Source organism: Phyllobates terribilis, unplaced genomic scaffold (genome assembly GCF_046119375.1).
Source record: "Phyllobates terribilis strain yellow unplaced genomic scaffold, ASM4611937v1 Scaffold_115__1_contigs__length_5345438, whole genome shotgun sequence".
NCBI classification, from domain to species: domain Eukaryota; kingdom Metazoa; phylum Chordata; class Amphibia; order Anura; family Dendrobatidae; genus Phyllobates; species Phyllobates terribilis.
In genome coordinates, this window is record NW_027362875.1 from 3,874,692 (window position 1) to 3,886,756 (window position 12,065).

The following is a 12,065-nucleotide window of genomic DNA, read 5'->3' on the forward strand; positions in this document are numbered from 1 at the left end:
CCGCAGACGCGGTAGACAAGGCTGAGCAGAGCAGAACCGCAGACGCGGTGGACAAGGCTGAGTAAAGCGAAACCGCAGACGCTGTGGACAAGGCTGAGTAAAGCGAAACCGCAGCCGCGGTGGATAGGGCTGAGCAAAGCGAAACCGCAGACGCGGTGGCAGGGCTGAGCAAAGCGAAACCGCAGACGCGGTGGACAGGGCTGAGCAAAGCGAAACCGCAGACGCGGTGGACAGGGCTGAGCAAAGCAAAACCGCAGAAGCGGTGGACAGGGCTGAGCAAAGCAAAACCGCAGACGCGATGGACAGGGCTGAGCACAGCGAAACCGCAGACGTGGTGGACAGGGCTGAGCAAAGCGAAACCGCAGACGCAGTGGACAGGGCTGAGCAAAGCGAAACTGCAGACGCGGTGGACAGGGCTGAGCAAAGCGAAACCGCAAACGCGGTGGACAGGGCTGAGCAAAGCGAAACCGCAGACGCGGTGGACAGGGCTGAGCAAAGCGAAACCGCAGACGCGGTGGACAGTGCTGAGCAAAGTGAAACCGCAGACGCGGTGGACAGGGCTGAGCAAAGCGAAACCGCAGACGCGGTGGACAGTGCTGAGCAAAGCGAAACCGCAGACGCGGTGGACAGGGCTGAGCAAAGCGAAACCGCAGACGTGGTGGACAGGGCTGAGCAAAGCGAAACCGCAGACGCGGTGGACAGGGCTGAGCAAAGTGAAACCGCAGACGCGGTGGACAGGGCTGAGCAAAGCGAAACCGCAGACGCGGTGGACAGGGCTGAGCAAAGAGAAACCGCAGACGCGGTGGACAGGGCTGAGCAAAGCGAAACCGCAGACGCGGTGGACAGGGCTGAGCAAAGCGAAACCGCAGCCGTGGTGGACAGGGCTGAGCAAGGCGAAACCACAGACGCGGTGGACAGGGCTGAGCAAAGCGAAACTGCAGACGCGGTGGACAAGGCTGAGCAAAGCGAAACCGCAGACGCAGTGGACAGGGCTGAGCAAAGTGAAACCGCAGACGCGGTGGACAGGGCTGAGCAAGCAAGAACCGCCGAAGGGGCAAGCAAGGCAGAGCGGAGGGGACAGGGCTCAGTACACATGGAACAGACAGGAAGGGAAAGGCAGAACCAGATACCCACAGGGTACTTGCAGTGAAGTAGCGAGTGGACCACAAACTCACAAACGGAAGTACAGTGACAACGAGCAGGAGTTAGGTACGAGTTCAGACTCTGCAGAAAAAGGGAAGGTACGGACATAGAGAAAAACAGGAAAGGGGCTAGGAGAGTATTCAGACAAGAACAGACACAGCAGCAAGATACAGGAGCGAGTCTAGGTATGCGGCCCCTAGAAGGCGGAACGAACAGGCAAGGAGCGTGTTCACACAGGCCTGGAAATACTGCCTCCAGGATAGGCAGAAGACAACAGGCTAGAAGATAATACAGACAGGACACAGTTCAGACACGGGAACTGATACCAAAGGCAGGAAACATAAACGGGACCTGGCATATCAGTGACCAGAAGCCAACTAACTGAACACAATGCTCAGGCATGGGTTAATTGGAGCAGCTGGCTTAAATACCAGGTGACAGACAGCAATAGGCTGAGGATGCACAAGGGGTGTGCCTGCAGCAGGTACAAAAAGCAGGAAGTGATCGGGCGCCACCCTTAAGCAGCAGACACAGAGGCAAACAGACAGCATGGAGGGAAGCCAGGCTGGCAGACTGGACTGGAGATCAAGTGCACGCCCTTGTACAGTGGGAGATGGACCACTATGCAAGGACGCCGCCAGGTATGTTACAGTACCCCCCCCTTACGCCCCCTCTTCTTCAGGCCTGCCAGAATCTTCCGCAGGGAATTCGAGGGCCAATCCTTCACTTCAAGGAGATCACTTCCACTGTCCACCGGAAAAACTGGTCTCCTCTGGGTAGCTTGGATGCTTCCTCCTATCCAGCCATCCTCAGCAACAGACGAAACGGGTGGAGTACCAGGAACAGCACACAAGGAAGTCTCTCTCCACATATTTTCAGGTGGCACCCCAGAGGGTACAGAAGACAACTGGAAGTCCTCCACCGGGTTGGAGGGGGGCAGAGACTCGGGGGTAACCTCCGCTTCGGACTACACTTGTTCAGACTCACTGGATGAAGCAGGCGAGGTATCAGGTACCGAGTATAGGAGAGTCTCTGTTCCTTCGCTATCAAGTAGCACCCCGAAGGGTTCAGGAGACACCTGGAGGTCTTCTGCCGGGTCAGACGAGTGCAGAGACTCGGGGGTAACCTCTGCTTCAGAAAACACTAGGTCGGACTCACTGGACGAAGCAGGCGAGGTATCGGGTGCCGAATATAGAAAAGTCTCTGTCCATTCACCACCAGGTGGCACCCCGAAGGGTTCTGGAGACAACTGGAGGTCCTCCGCCTGGTCGGAGGGGTGTAGAGACTTGGGAGTAAACTCTGCTTCGGAGTACACTAGGTTGGACTCACTGGACAAAGCGAGCGAGGTATCAGGTACAGAGTATAGGAGAGTCTCTGTCCTTTCGCTACCAGGTAGCACCCCGAAGGGTTCAGGAGACAACTGGAGGTCCTCCGCCAGGTCGGAAGGGTGAAGAGACTCATGGGTAACCTCTGCTTCGGAGTGCAGTAGGTCGGACTCACTGGAAGAAGCGGGCGACGTATCAGGAACCGAGTATAGGAGAGTCTCTGTCCATTCGCTATCAGGTAGCACCCCGAAGGGTTCAGGAGACAACTGGAGGTCCTCCGCCTGGTCGGAGGGGTGTAGAGACTCGGGGATAACCTCTGCTTCGGAGTACACTAGGTCGGACTCACTGGAAGAAGCGGGCGAGGTATCAGGTACAGAGTATAGGGAAGACTCTGTACATTTGCTACCAGGTAGCACCCCGAAGGGTTCTGGAGACAACTGGAGGTCCTCCGCCTGGTCGGAGGGGTATAGAGACTCGGGGTTAACTACCGCTTTGAGGTACCCATTGTCAGGCTCACAGGACGGAGCCGACGAAGTATCGGGTACCGGGTGTAGGGAAGTCTCTCTCCATTTGTCATCAGGTGGTATCCCGGAGGATTCTAGGTGGGCAGAAGTCTCTTCGGGCAGGAGAACAGGTGCGCTACCCATGCATATTACCCGTAGGGGCTGCTCTGGGATACAGGGAAATGAAGCTTCAGCAGGGACTTCAAGGTTGGAATCAGGAGGTCTTTGGGAGGACAGACCCAGGCGTGACGGCTTGCCTCTACGCCTAGCACGTCTGGACTGCCTCTTGAGGTTGGGAGAAGTATTCCGAAGAGCGTAGTCATCCTGTGTGGATTCTGGATGGGCAGTAGTCTCTTCGGGCAGGAGGACTAGTGCGCTACCCACACACATTACCCATCGGGGCTGCTCCGGGATATTGGAAAGTGAAGCTTCAGCAGGAGCCTCCGGGTTCGGATCATCGAAGACCATTAGAAAGGCCACCAGGAAGGCCATTATGTCCAGGACGATAGGATCCTGTGCGTCCCATAGGGGGGTAATCCATTTCAAGGCATCACCCGCTAGGTAAGACATCATGAATCCCACCTTAGCCCGATCGGTGGGAAAACAAAGAGGGTAGAACTTGAAGTGTAGCATGCATTGCTCCACAAATGTACGACTCTGTCTTGGATCCCCATAGTACCGTGGCGGATCCGCAGGAACGAGTGCAGAAAGATCCATCTGGACGGGTGCGTAATTCGCCTGGAACTCAGCTAAACAAAAAAAATATATATATATTTTTTTTTATTTATTTTTAATGCACATATTCGCTGGAAAACGTCTCAGAGAGCGAAGGCCGTGGGGCTCAACGGGAACCATGGCATGAGCATGCTGTAATGCACACGCCCGGACTGACTGGCGTGTGCGTGTTTAGTGGTTCCACTGTGCCATGAACCGGAGAGTGTCTGGAGGGGCGTAACTAAGTATCTGCCCGATCCGACCAAGGTCGCACGACGGCATACGACGCCAGTGCACCAGGGAGGAACCGAGCAGAGGGACCAGGGTCTACTCCAGGTCAGACTCCGGACACGGCTGTTGACCCACACCGGGGAATACAGGAACAGGCAGACTAGAGCGCAGGCTGGGTAGGGTCCAGTACAGACTGGGAGACAAATTCGGAGCCGCACATTTGGCAAACAAACAGAGTAAAGCGAAACCGCAGGTGCGGTAGTCAAGGCAGAGCAGAGCAGAACCACAGACGCGGTGGACAGGGCTGAGCAAAGCGAAACCGCAGACGCGGTCTACAGGGCTGAGCAAAGCGAAACCGCAGACGCGGTGGACAGGGCTGAGCAAAGCGAAACCGCAGACGCGGTGGACAGGGCTGAGCAAAGCGAAACCGCAGATGCGGTGGACAGGGCTGAGCAAAGCGAAACCGCAGACGCGGTGGACAGGGCTGAGCAAAGCGAAACCGCAGACGCGGTGGACAGGGCTGAGCAAAGCGAAACCGCAGACGCGGTGGACAGGGCTGAGCAAAGCGAAACCGCAGAAGCGGTGGACAGGGCTGAGCAAAGCGAAACCGCAGACGCGGTGGACAGGGCTGAGCAAAGCGAAACCGCAGACGCGGTGGACAGGGCTGAGCAAAGCGAAACCGCAGACGCGGTGGACAGGGCTGAGCAAAGCGAAACCGCAGACGCGGTGGACACGGCTGAGCAAGGCGAAACCGCAGACGCGGTGGACAGGGCTGAGCAAGCAAGAACCGCCGAAGGGGCAAGCAAGGCAGAGCGGAGGGGACAGGGCTCAGTACACACGGAACAGACAGGAAGGGAAAGGCAGAACCAGATACCCACAGGGTACTTGCAGTGAAGTAGCGAGTGGACCACAAACTCACAAACGGAAGTGACAGTGACAACGAGCAGGAGTTAGGTACGAGTTCAGACTCTGCAGAAAAAGGGAAGGTACGGACATAGAGAAAAACAGGAAAGGGGCTAGGAGAGTATTCAGACAAGAACAGACACAGCAGCAAGATACAGGAGCGGGTCTAGGTATGCGGCCTCTAGAAGGCGGAACGAACAGGCAAGGAGCGTGTTCACACAGGCCTAGAAATACAGCCTCCAGGATAGGCAGAAGACAACAGGCTAGAAGATAATACAGACAGGACACAGTTCAAACACGGGAACTGATACCAGAGGCAGGAAACATAAACGGGACCTGGCATATCAGTGACCAGAAGCCAACTGACTGAACTGGAGACTGGACTGGAGATCAAGTGCGCGCCCTTGTACAGTGGGAGATGGACCACTATGCAAGGACGCCGCCAGGTATGTTAAAGGCGTCTTTTTGTTAGCTTATGCTGAGTGGTTTATGAAGTTCTAATAAACTAGCCTGGACATTTTAATGAAACCGGTGCCTTGCTCAACCGCTGCTGAGTGAGTAGAAACCCTACAGTACTTTTTGCACAACTTGCTGTTCTCTAACAAGGAGCCTAATGGCAAAATTCACAACAAGTGTTTGATCCATGAATCGCCCAAAAAATGTAGGCGTTGAAATTGAAGCAGGATGTTTTCAGATGAAAGTGGTCACTGAGCTTTGAGTGTCACCGAGTGTCATCATCAGCAGGTTGCAATAGAGATACAGAGAGAGTGGAAAAGTCACAGAAAGGCAGAGAAGTGGACATCTTTTGGCCACACCCCACACTGATGACTGCTTCATTGTGAACAATGCCTTTCGGAACTGGATGATGAACGCCACACAACTGCAGGCACATTTAAGGGAGGTGAGAGGCACCCAAGTGTCATGTCAGACCATTCGAAACAGTTTACATCAGTGTGGTCTGCTAGGGTACCTGACCACACCACCAGGCACAGGCGTCATCGACTTGCATGGGCCAGGTAGCATCTACGCTGGACGAGGGAACAGTGGACTTCAGTGCTGTTCATTGGTTAAAATCAATTCACGCTGAGCAGAAATGATGGCTGTCAACGATGTTGGAGACATCAAAGAGAGTGCTATTCATCAGCGACTGTTGTTGCCAGTGAGGGTTTTGTTACAGTGTGGGCAGGTGTGTCTAGTCAATACAGAACTGCCCTACCAAACCAAACTGCCAAAGAATGGGTGGAAAAGATCTATAAATGCCCTAGCGTTTCCCTCTCTATCTGCACACCTACCTAACGCGGAGGTTGGCACCCTGTCCTGCGCAATGGCACCCCCACTCATCGGTGGCTGTCCCTGACTATATGTCCCTATTACACCTCTATTTCAAAGAAAGGAGTTAAGGACATTTGCTTATTCAGGCCATTCGGGTGTACCGTTGTGAGGTTGAAAATCCAACGGGTCTCCCTCTGTAAAATCGACCTATCCCAGTTACCTCCTTTCACCGGAGATGTAATTTTCTCTACCCCCATAAATAGGATCTTCCTTACATCTCCGTGATGCAGTAGGTTGATGTGATTAGCGACCAGTGTGTCTTTTTTATTCCATATATCTCGTATGTTTCCCCACCCGCCTACGAAATTCTCTTCTTGTTTTTTCAACGTACTCCACCACATTCTCACATGTGCCCTTATAGATGATGCCCTTAGTGCGACAATTTATGAAGTGCCGAATGGAGTACCTGATACCAGTAACATTGCTTCTGAACATTGCCTGACTGGATCGATTCACACATCTTACATCTTACCCCACATGTGAAACACCCTTTGATTCCTCTATCCAACCAAGTTGGGGTGGTTCTCAGCTGACACTGGCTACGCACTAGCCTATCCCTCAAAGATTTACCTTTTCGGTATGTGATTTGTGGGTAAGGTGTGATCTCATTCTCCATGTCTGTGTCCATCTTTAATACTCCTTTGGAGGATTGATCTAATCTCCTCTCTATTGCAATATCTCATGACGAATCGTGTAGTTTCACTTTGATCAGGTTTTTTAACGCCTTGTTGTATGCCTCCCTCAAGGCTCTTTCGAGGTAACCTCTGTCTTTAAACCTTATCTTGAGGTCATCTGCCTGCTTCTTGAAGGACCACAAGGTAGAGCAATTCTGGTGCATTCTTAAATATTGTCTCTTGGGGATTTCCCTCCTGAGGGGGGCCGGATGGTTGCTCTCCCACCTCAGGAGGGAATTTGTGGCCGTTTCTTTCCTATGGGTCTTAGTGATAATTTCACCCTTGGAATTGATCTCAATTTTAATGTCCAAAAAGGCCAGGCTAGATGAATTCAACTCATACATAAAATGTAACCCAATATTGTTGACATTGAGTTTCTTGACAAAATCCTTGAACGTCTCCGCAGTGCCCTTCCAGATGACAAAGATATCATCAATGTAGCGGAGCCACATGATAATACTCTCCTCAGGGCACTGCGAAGTGTCACCAAAAACAATAGTTTCCTCCCACTAGCCCAGGAGCAGGTTGGCATATGATGGTGCACACGGGCTGCCTATCGCGGTGCCCCTGAACTGGTGGAAGTACTCCTTATTGAATAAAAATACATTTCTGGTACAGTGCTTTCATCCCGGACTGGTTATGTCTCTCTTACTGTCACCCCCTGGTACTCAAATACCGCGTCCAGAACGATCTGATCTATAAAACTGTCACACTAGTTAACCCCTTCAGTGAACAGTGTAAAAAATAAAAAAGGTGGCAAAAACCCATAGAATAAAGTCGTCCACATGAGGAATGGCATAAAAAATAAATAAAAACAATTCTTCACCTGCTGTTGATTTGTTCATTCTTCCTCCCAAAGATCGCAATAAGGCATGGCGCACATTTATCCTGCGCTCTACGCTGAGCGCTTACAACAGGGTTTCCGTGTAGATCTCTGAAATATGTGATTCAGACGGAAAACCCAATGGAAGATTCCCTATAATAAGGCAGATTAAGACACTGTGGACTCAAGTCTGTCCTATGATTTGGCAGTGTCCATATTTTTAAGCGTGCATAAAAGCGCAATAGACCAAAGTTTTGTGTACTTCTGGAAAAAAAGACAACGCTAAACAGAGACGAAATGGAGTCGACAGTAACTCTGCTGCCTCATTATAGTGAATGGGTTTTATCTGAATCATGTCACTCAGAGATTTACAGTGGAGGGAAATAATTATTTGATCCCTTGCTGTTTTTGTAAGTTCGCCCACTGACAAAGACATGAACAGTCTATAATTTTAAGGGTAGGTTAATTTTAACATTGAGAGATAGAATATCCAAAAAATAAAATCAAGAAAATCTCATTGTATACATTAGATAATTTTTTGTATTTTGCAGTGAGAAAAAAGTATTTGATGCCCTACAAACCATTATGAGTTCTGACTCCTACAGACCAGTTAGATGCTCCTAATCAACTCATTACCTGCATTAAAGACAGCTGTCTTATATAGTCACCTGAAAAAGACTACTATCCACAGACTTAATTAATCAGTCAGACTCTAACCTCTACAAAATGGGCAAGACCAAATAGCTTTCTAAGGATGTCAGGGACAAGATTATAGACCTGCACAAAGCTGGAATGGGCTACAAAACCATAAGTAAGACGCTGGGTGAGAACGAGACAACTGTTGGTGCAATAGTAAGACAATGGAAGAAATACAAAATGACTGTCAATCGACATCGATCTGGGGCACCATGCAAAATCTCACCTCATGGGGTATCCTTGATCATGAGGAAGGTGAGAGATCAGGCTATAACTACATGGGCTGGAATTTGTTAATGATCTCAAGGCACCTGCGACTACAGTCACCAAGAAAACCACTGGTAACAGATTACACATTAAAGGTTTAAAATCCTGCAGTGCCCTCAAGGTCCCCCTGCTCAGCAAGGCACATGTGCAGGCTTGTCTGAATTTTGTCAATGAACACCTGGATGATTCTGTGAGTTATTGGGATAAGGTGCTGTGGTCAGATGAGACAAAAATTGAGCTCTTTGGCATTAACTCAACTCACCATGTTTGGAGGAAGAAGAAGAATGAGTACAACCCTAAGAACATCGTCCCAACCGTGAAGCATGGTGGGGGAAACATTATACTTTGAGGGTGCTTTTCTGCAAAGGGGACAAGATGACTTCACCTTACTGAAAGGAAGATAGATGGGTTCATGCCCCATAGAAAACTTATGGAGGGAGTTGAAGCTCTGAGTTGCCAAGCGACAGCCTCAAAATCTTAATGATTTAGAGATGACCTGCAAAGAGGAGTGGACCAAAATTCCTCATGACATGTGCGCAAACCTCATCATCAACTACAAACAACGTCTGACTGCTGTGCTTGCCAACAAGGGTTTTGCCACCAAGTATTAAGTGATGTTTGCCAGAGGGATCAAATACTTATTTCTCACTGCCAAATGCAAAAAAATATATAATTTATACAATGTGATTTTCTTGATTGTTTTGGATATTCCATTTTTTAATGTTAAAATTAACCTACCCTTAAAATTATAGACTGTTCATGTCTTTGTCAGTGAGCAAACTTGCAAAAACAGCAAGGGATCAAATAATTATTTCCCCCACTGTAGATGGAAACCCCAATGTAAGTGCTCAACGTAGAGCGCAGGATAAATGTGATAGAAAATGTTATGTAAAATGTTTTCAAAAAATGCTTCAATTCAATCTACAAAAAATGCAAGTCCCCGCTCAGGTGCGTCTTCTGTCAATGGAAATATAGGGGGCTTCCACGTTACTGGTAGTACAAAGGCTCTGCAAAAGCCTGTGCTAAACAATTAAAGATGGCTCTGTAGGGGTTATTAATATACCTGAATACATTGTGTACCTCTTGTTACCCTATCACAGCACTAGTTGTATTTTGTCAACTTGGATTTAGTCTCTACCAACCATATATGTGGTGGCGGCTCTACAGGTGGAGGTTAATCGCCTCCAAGATTTCTTCCGAATATCCCTCATCCTATGAAATTCTGTGCCTCAACACGTCCGATTATCCACCACACTTTTATCCTTCAGATGGAACCTGAAAATACATCTCTTTAAACAAGCTTACAGCCTGCCATGACCTTGCTTGCTGCCACCTCAACAACACCGGAGCTACTGCAACCCCCCAACCTACTGTCTCCTTCCCCATCGTCCAGTAGAATGTAAGCCCACAAGGGCAGGGTCCTCTTCCCTCTGTACCAGTCTATCATTGTTAGTTTGTTTACTGTAAGTGATATCTGTATTCTGTATGTAACCCCTTCTTATGTACAGCGCCATGGAATCAATGGAGCTATATAAATAATAATAATAATTTTGTATTTGTATAGCATAACCTCAGCAACTAGCCATAGAGGATTTTGAATGAGACCAAATATCTTTATTTCTGGAGTTTTCATAAGATTCCATATGGTCCCACTCGGGGGAGACATTAAAAAATGAACTGACCCTACTAACAGATATGTGGTGCTCATACATGCACTATGCACTTTATATTTATATGTATGAAGTAATCATATAGTTAGTGTTTATTAGATATTTCTCCATATGGATCTATATATGTATTTTCACATCTGGCATAAACTATAAGTAAAACTTTTTTACCTGTTACTTGTTCATTTGCAGTAGATTTCCCTTTTTTAATTCTGGTTTTGTTTTTAATTGTTGTCTTTTTAATATATGTTCAATAACATAATTATTACAGTTTGTTGTATGGGAGTTGTTAGTCTTCGGCTTATTATAACATTATGTGAAGCACCTGTGTGTTCCAGGTGCTCACCACAAAACTAGATAAATTCCTTGAGGGGTCTATCTTCAAAAATTGTGTCCCTTGTGGGGGGTTGTCACTGTATAGGCACATCAGGGGCCGACATGGGGTATGCTCTCGATTCCAAAAATTTTTGCATACAAAAAGTCAAGTGGACTCCTTCCCTTCCGAGCCCTGCCATACACCCAAACAGTAGTTTTCCTACCACACATAGGATATCGGCTTACTCAGGAAAAATTGCACAACAAATTGTATGATGCACTTTCTCCTGTTACCCTTTTGAAAATGCAAAATTTGGGGGTAAAGTAAGATTTTTGTGGGAAAAAGTAACATTTTAATTTTTTCCCTTTGCCATTGCTTTAATTCTTCACACACTGGTCAGAATTGAAAAAAGTGACCTGTAAGGAAGGTGAAACAGACTCTGGGGTGAAAGGGTTAATAAGACTTACAAGTGGAACCGGTCCAGAAAGCAGAAGATCCAGCAAGTATCTGCCACATATTCCTGCAAATCCCCCGAATGTCATCACTAGCATCTACATTACTGTGCTGGAGCTAGGAGAGGAATAATGGCGTTGTGTGAGGACTTCTCTGGGCTTCTGTCCTTCATCCTGCAGTCGTCTGAATGGATCTAATGTGGACGGGAACCAGCTAAGCCGCATTCTGTCCACAGCTGTTATCTCACTGTTCACACCACACAGAGACCCCAAAAGAGTCTCCGTGCAGAAGGGGTTAATGCCCAGTAATGGGGAATATCCACATACCTCCACCTGCAGAGCCGCCACCACATATATGGCTGTTCTGTGCGCATAGGACCTGTGATGAGGTCACAGGAGGGGAGGAGTCAGGGGTCACATGATCAGGGGCCTCAGTGGATGCACAGTGTGAACAGTGTGGCTCCTGTACAGTGATATCCGGAGTGAAGACGCTACATGGAGACGTCTCCGCAGTCAGTGACATTTCCGCCATTATTTGCCCCTCACTACTGGCACAATTACCCCGCGCCGCCTTTTCTACAGTTTTATGTGCGGAATGTAATGTGGGATTTTCCTGCTTGGAGACAAATAGACGACACATGAGGTGATTATTACCAGTTACCGGACGTCTACTATATGGCGGCATATGATTGTGCTATCCACCTCATACCAGGAGCTAAAAGGCCGAAATCTAGTTTGTTTAACCCTTTCCAGGGAGGGCGGCCTTGACAGACTATATTCAGAAGAGTCCGGCTGAGGGCAGAGACAGATGGCCGTACTTCTCCTGCGAGGATCGCCTCGAACCTCATACTGGCCGACACCTCTCCTGACCTGAGCTTGACAGCTGCAAAGAAATCCATCATGCTGTCATGTTCAGGTCAGGAGAGGTGCGGGCCAGTCCATTCAGTGCGATGCGATCCTCACACGAGTTATACGGCAGTGTGTCTCTGCCCTAAGGGTCATATACGGCCATCCACCTC

At 48.9% G+C, this 12,065-nt stretch overlaps 1 protein-coding gene across 1 annotated transcript in view; it reads right to left on the reverse strand.

Moving 5' to 3' along the window:
* LOC141201431 (uncharacterized) overlaps positions 1-11,426 on the reverse strand; it is a 30,439-nt gene extending 19,013 nt beyond the window's left edge. The window contains exon 1 of the mRNA XM_073663419.1: positions 11,374-11,426. Coding sequence (XP_073519520.1) covers positions 11,374-11,420 — 47 coding nt within the window. The 5' untranslated portion in view covers positions 11,421-11,426. The remainder of the gene's footprint in view (positions 1-11,373) is intronic.
* Positions 11,427-12,065: the final 639 nt, after the last annotated feature.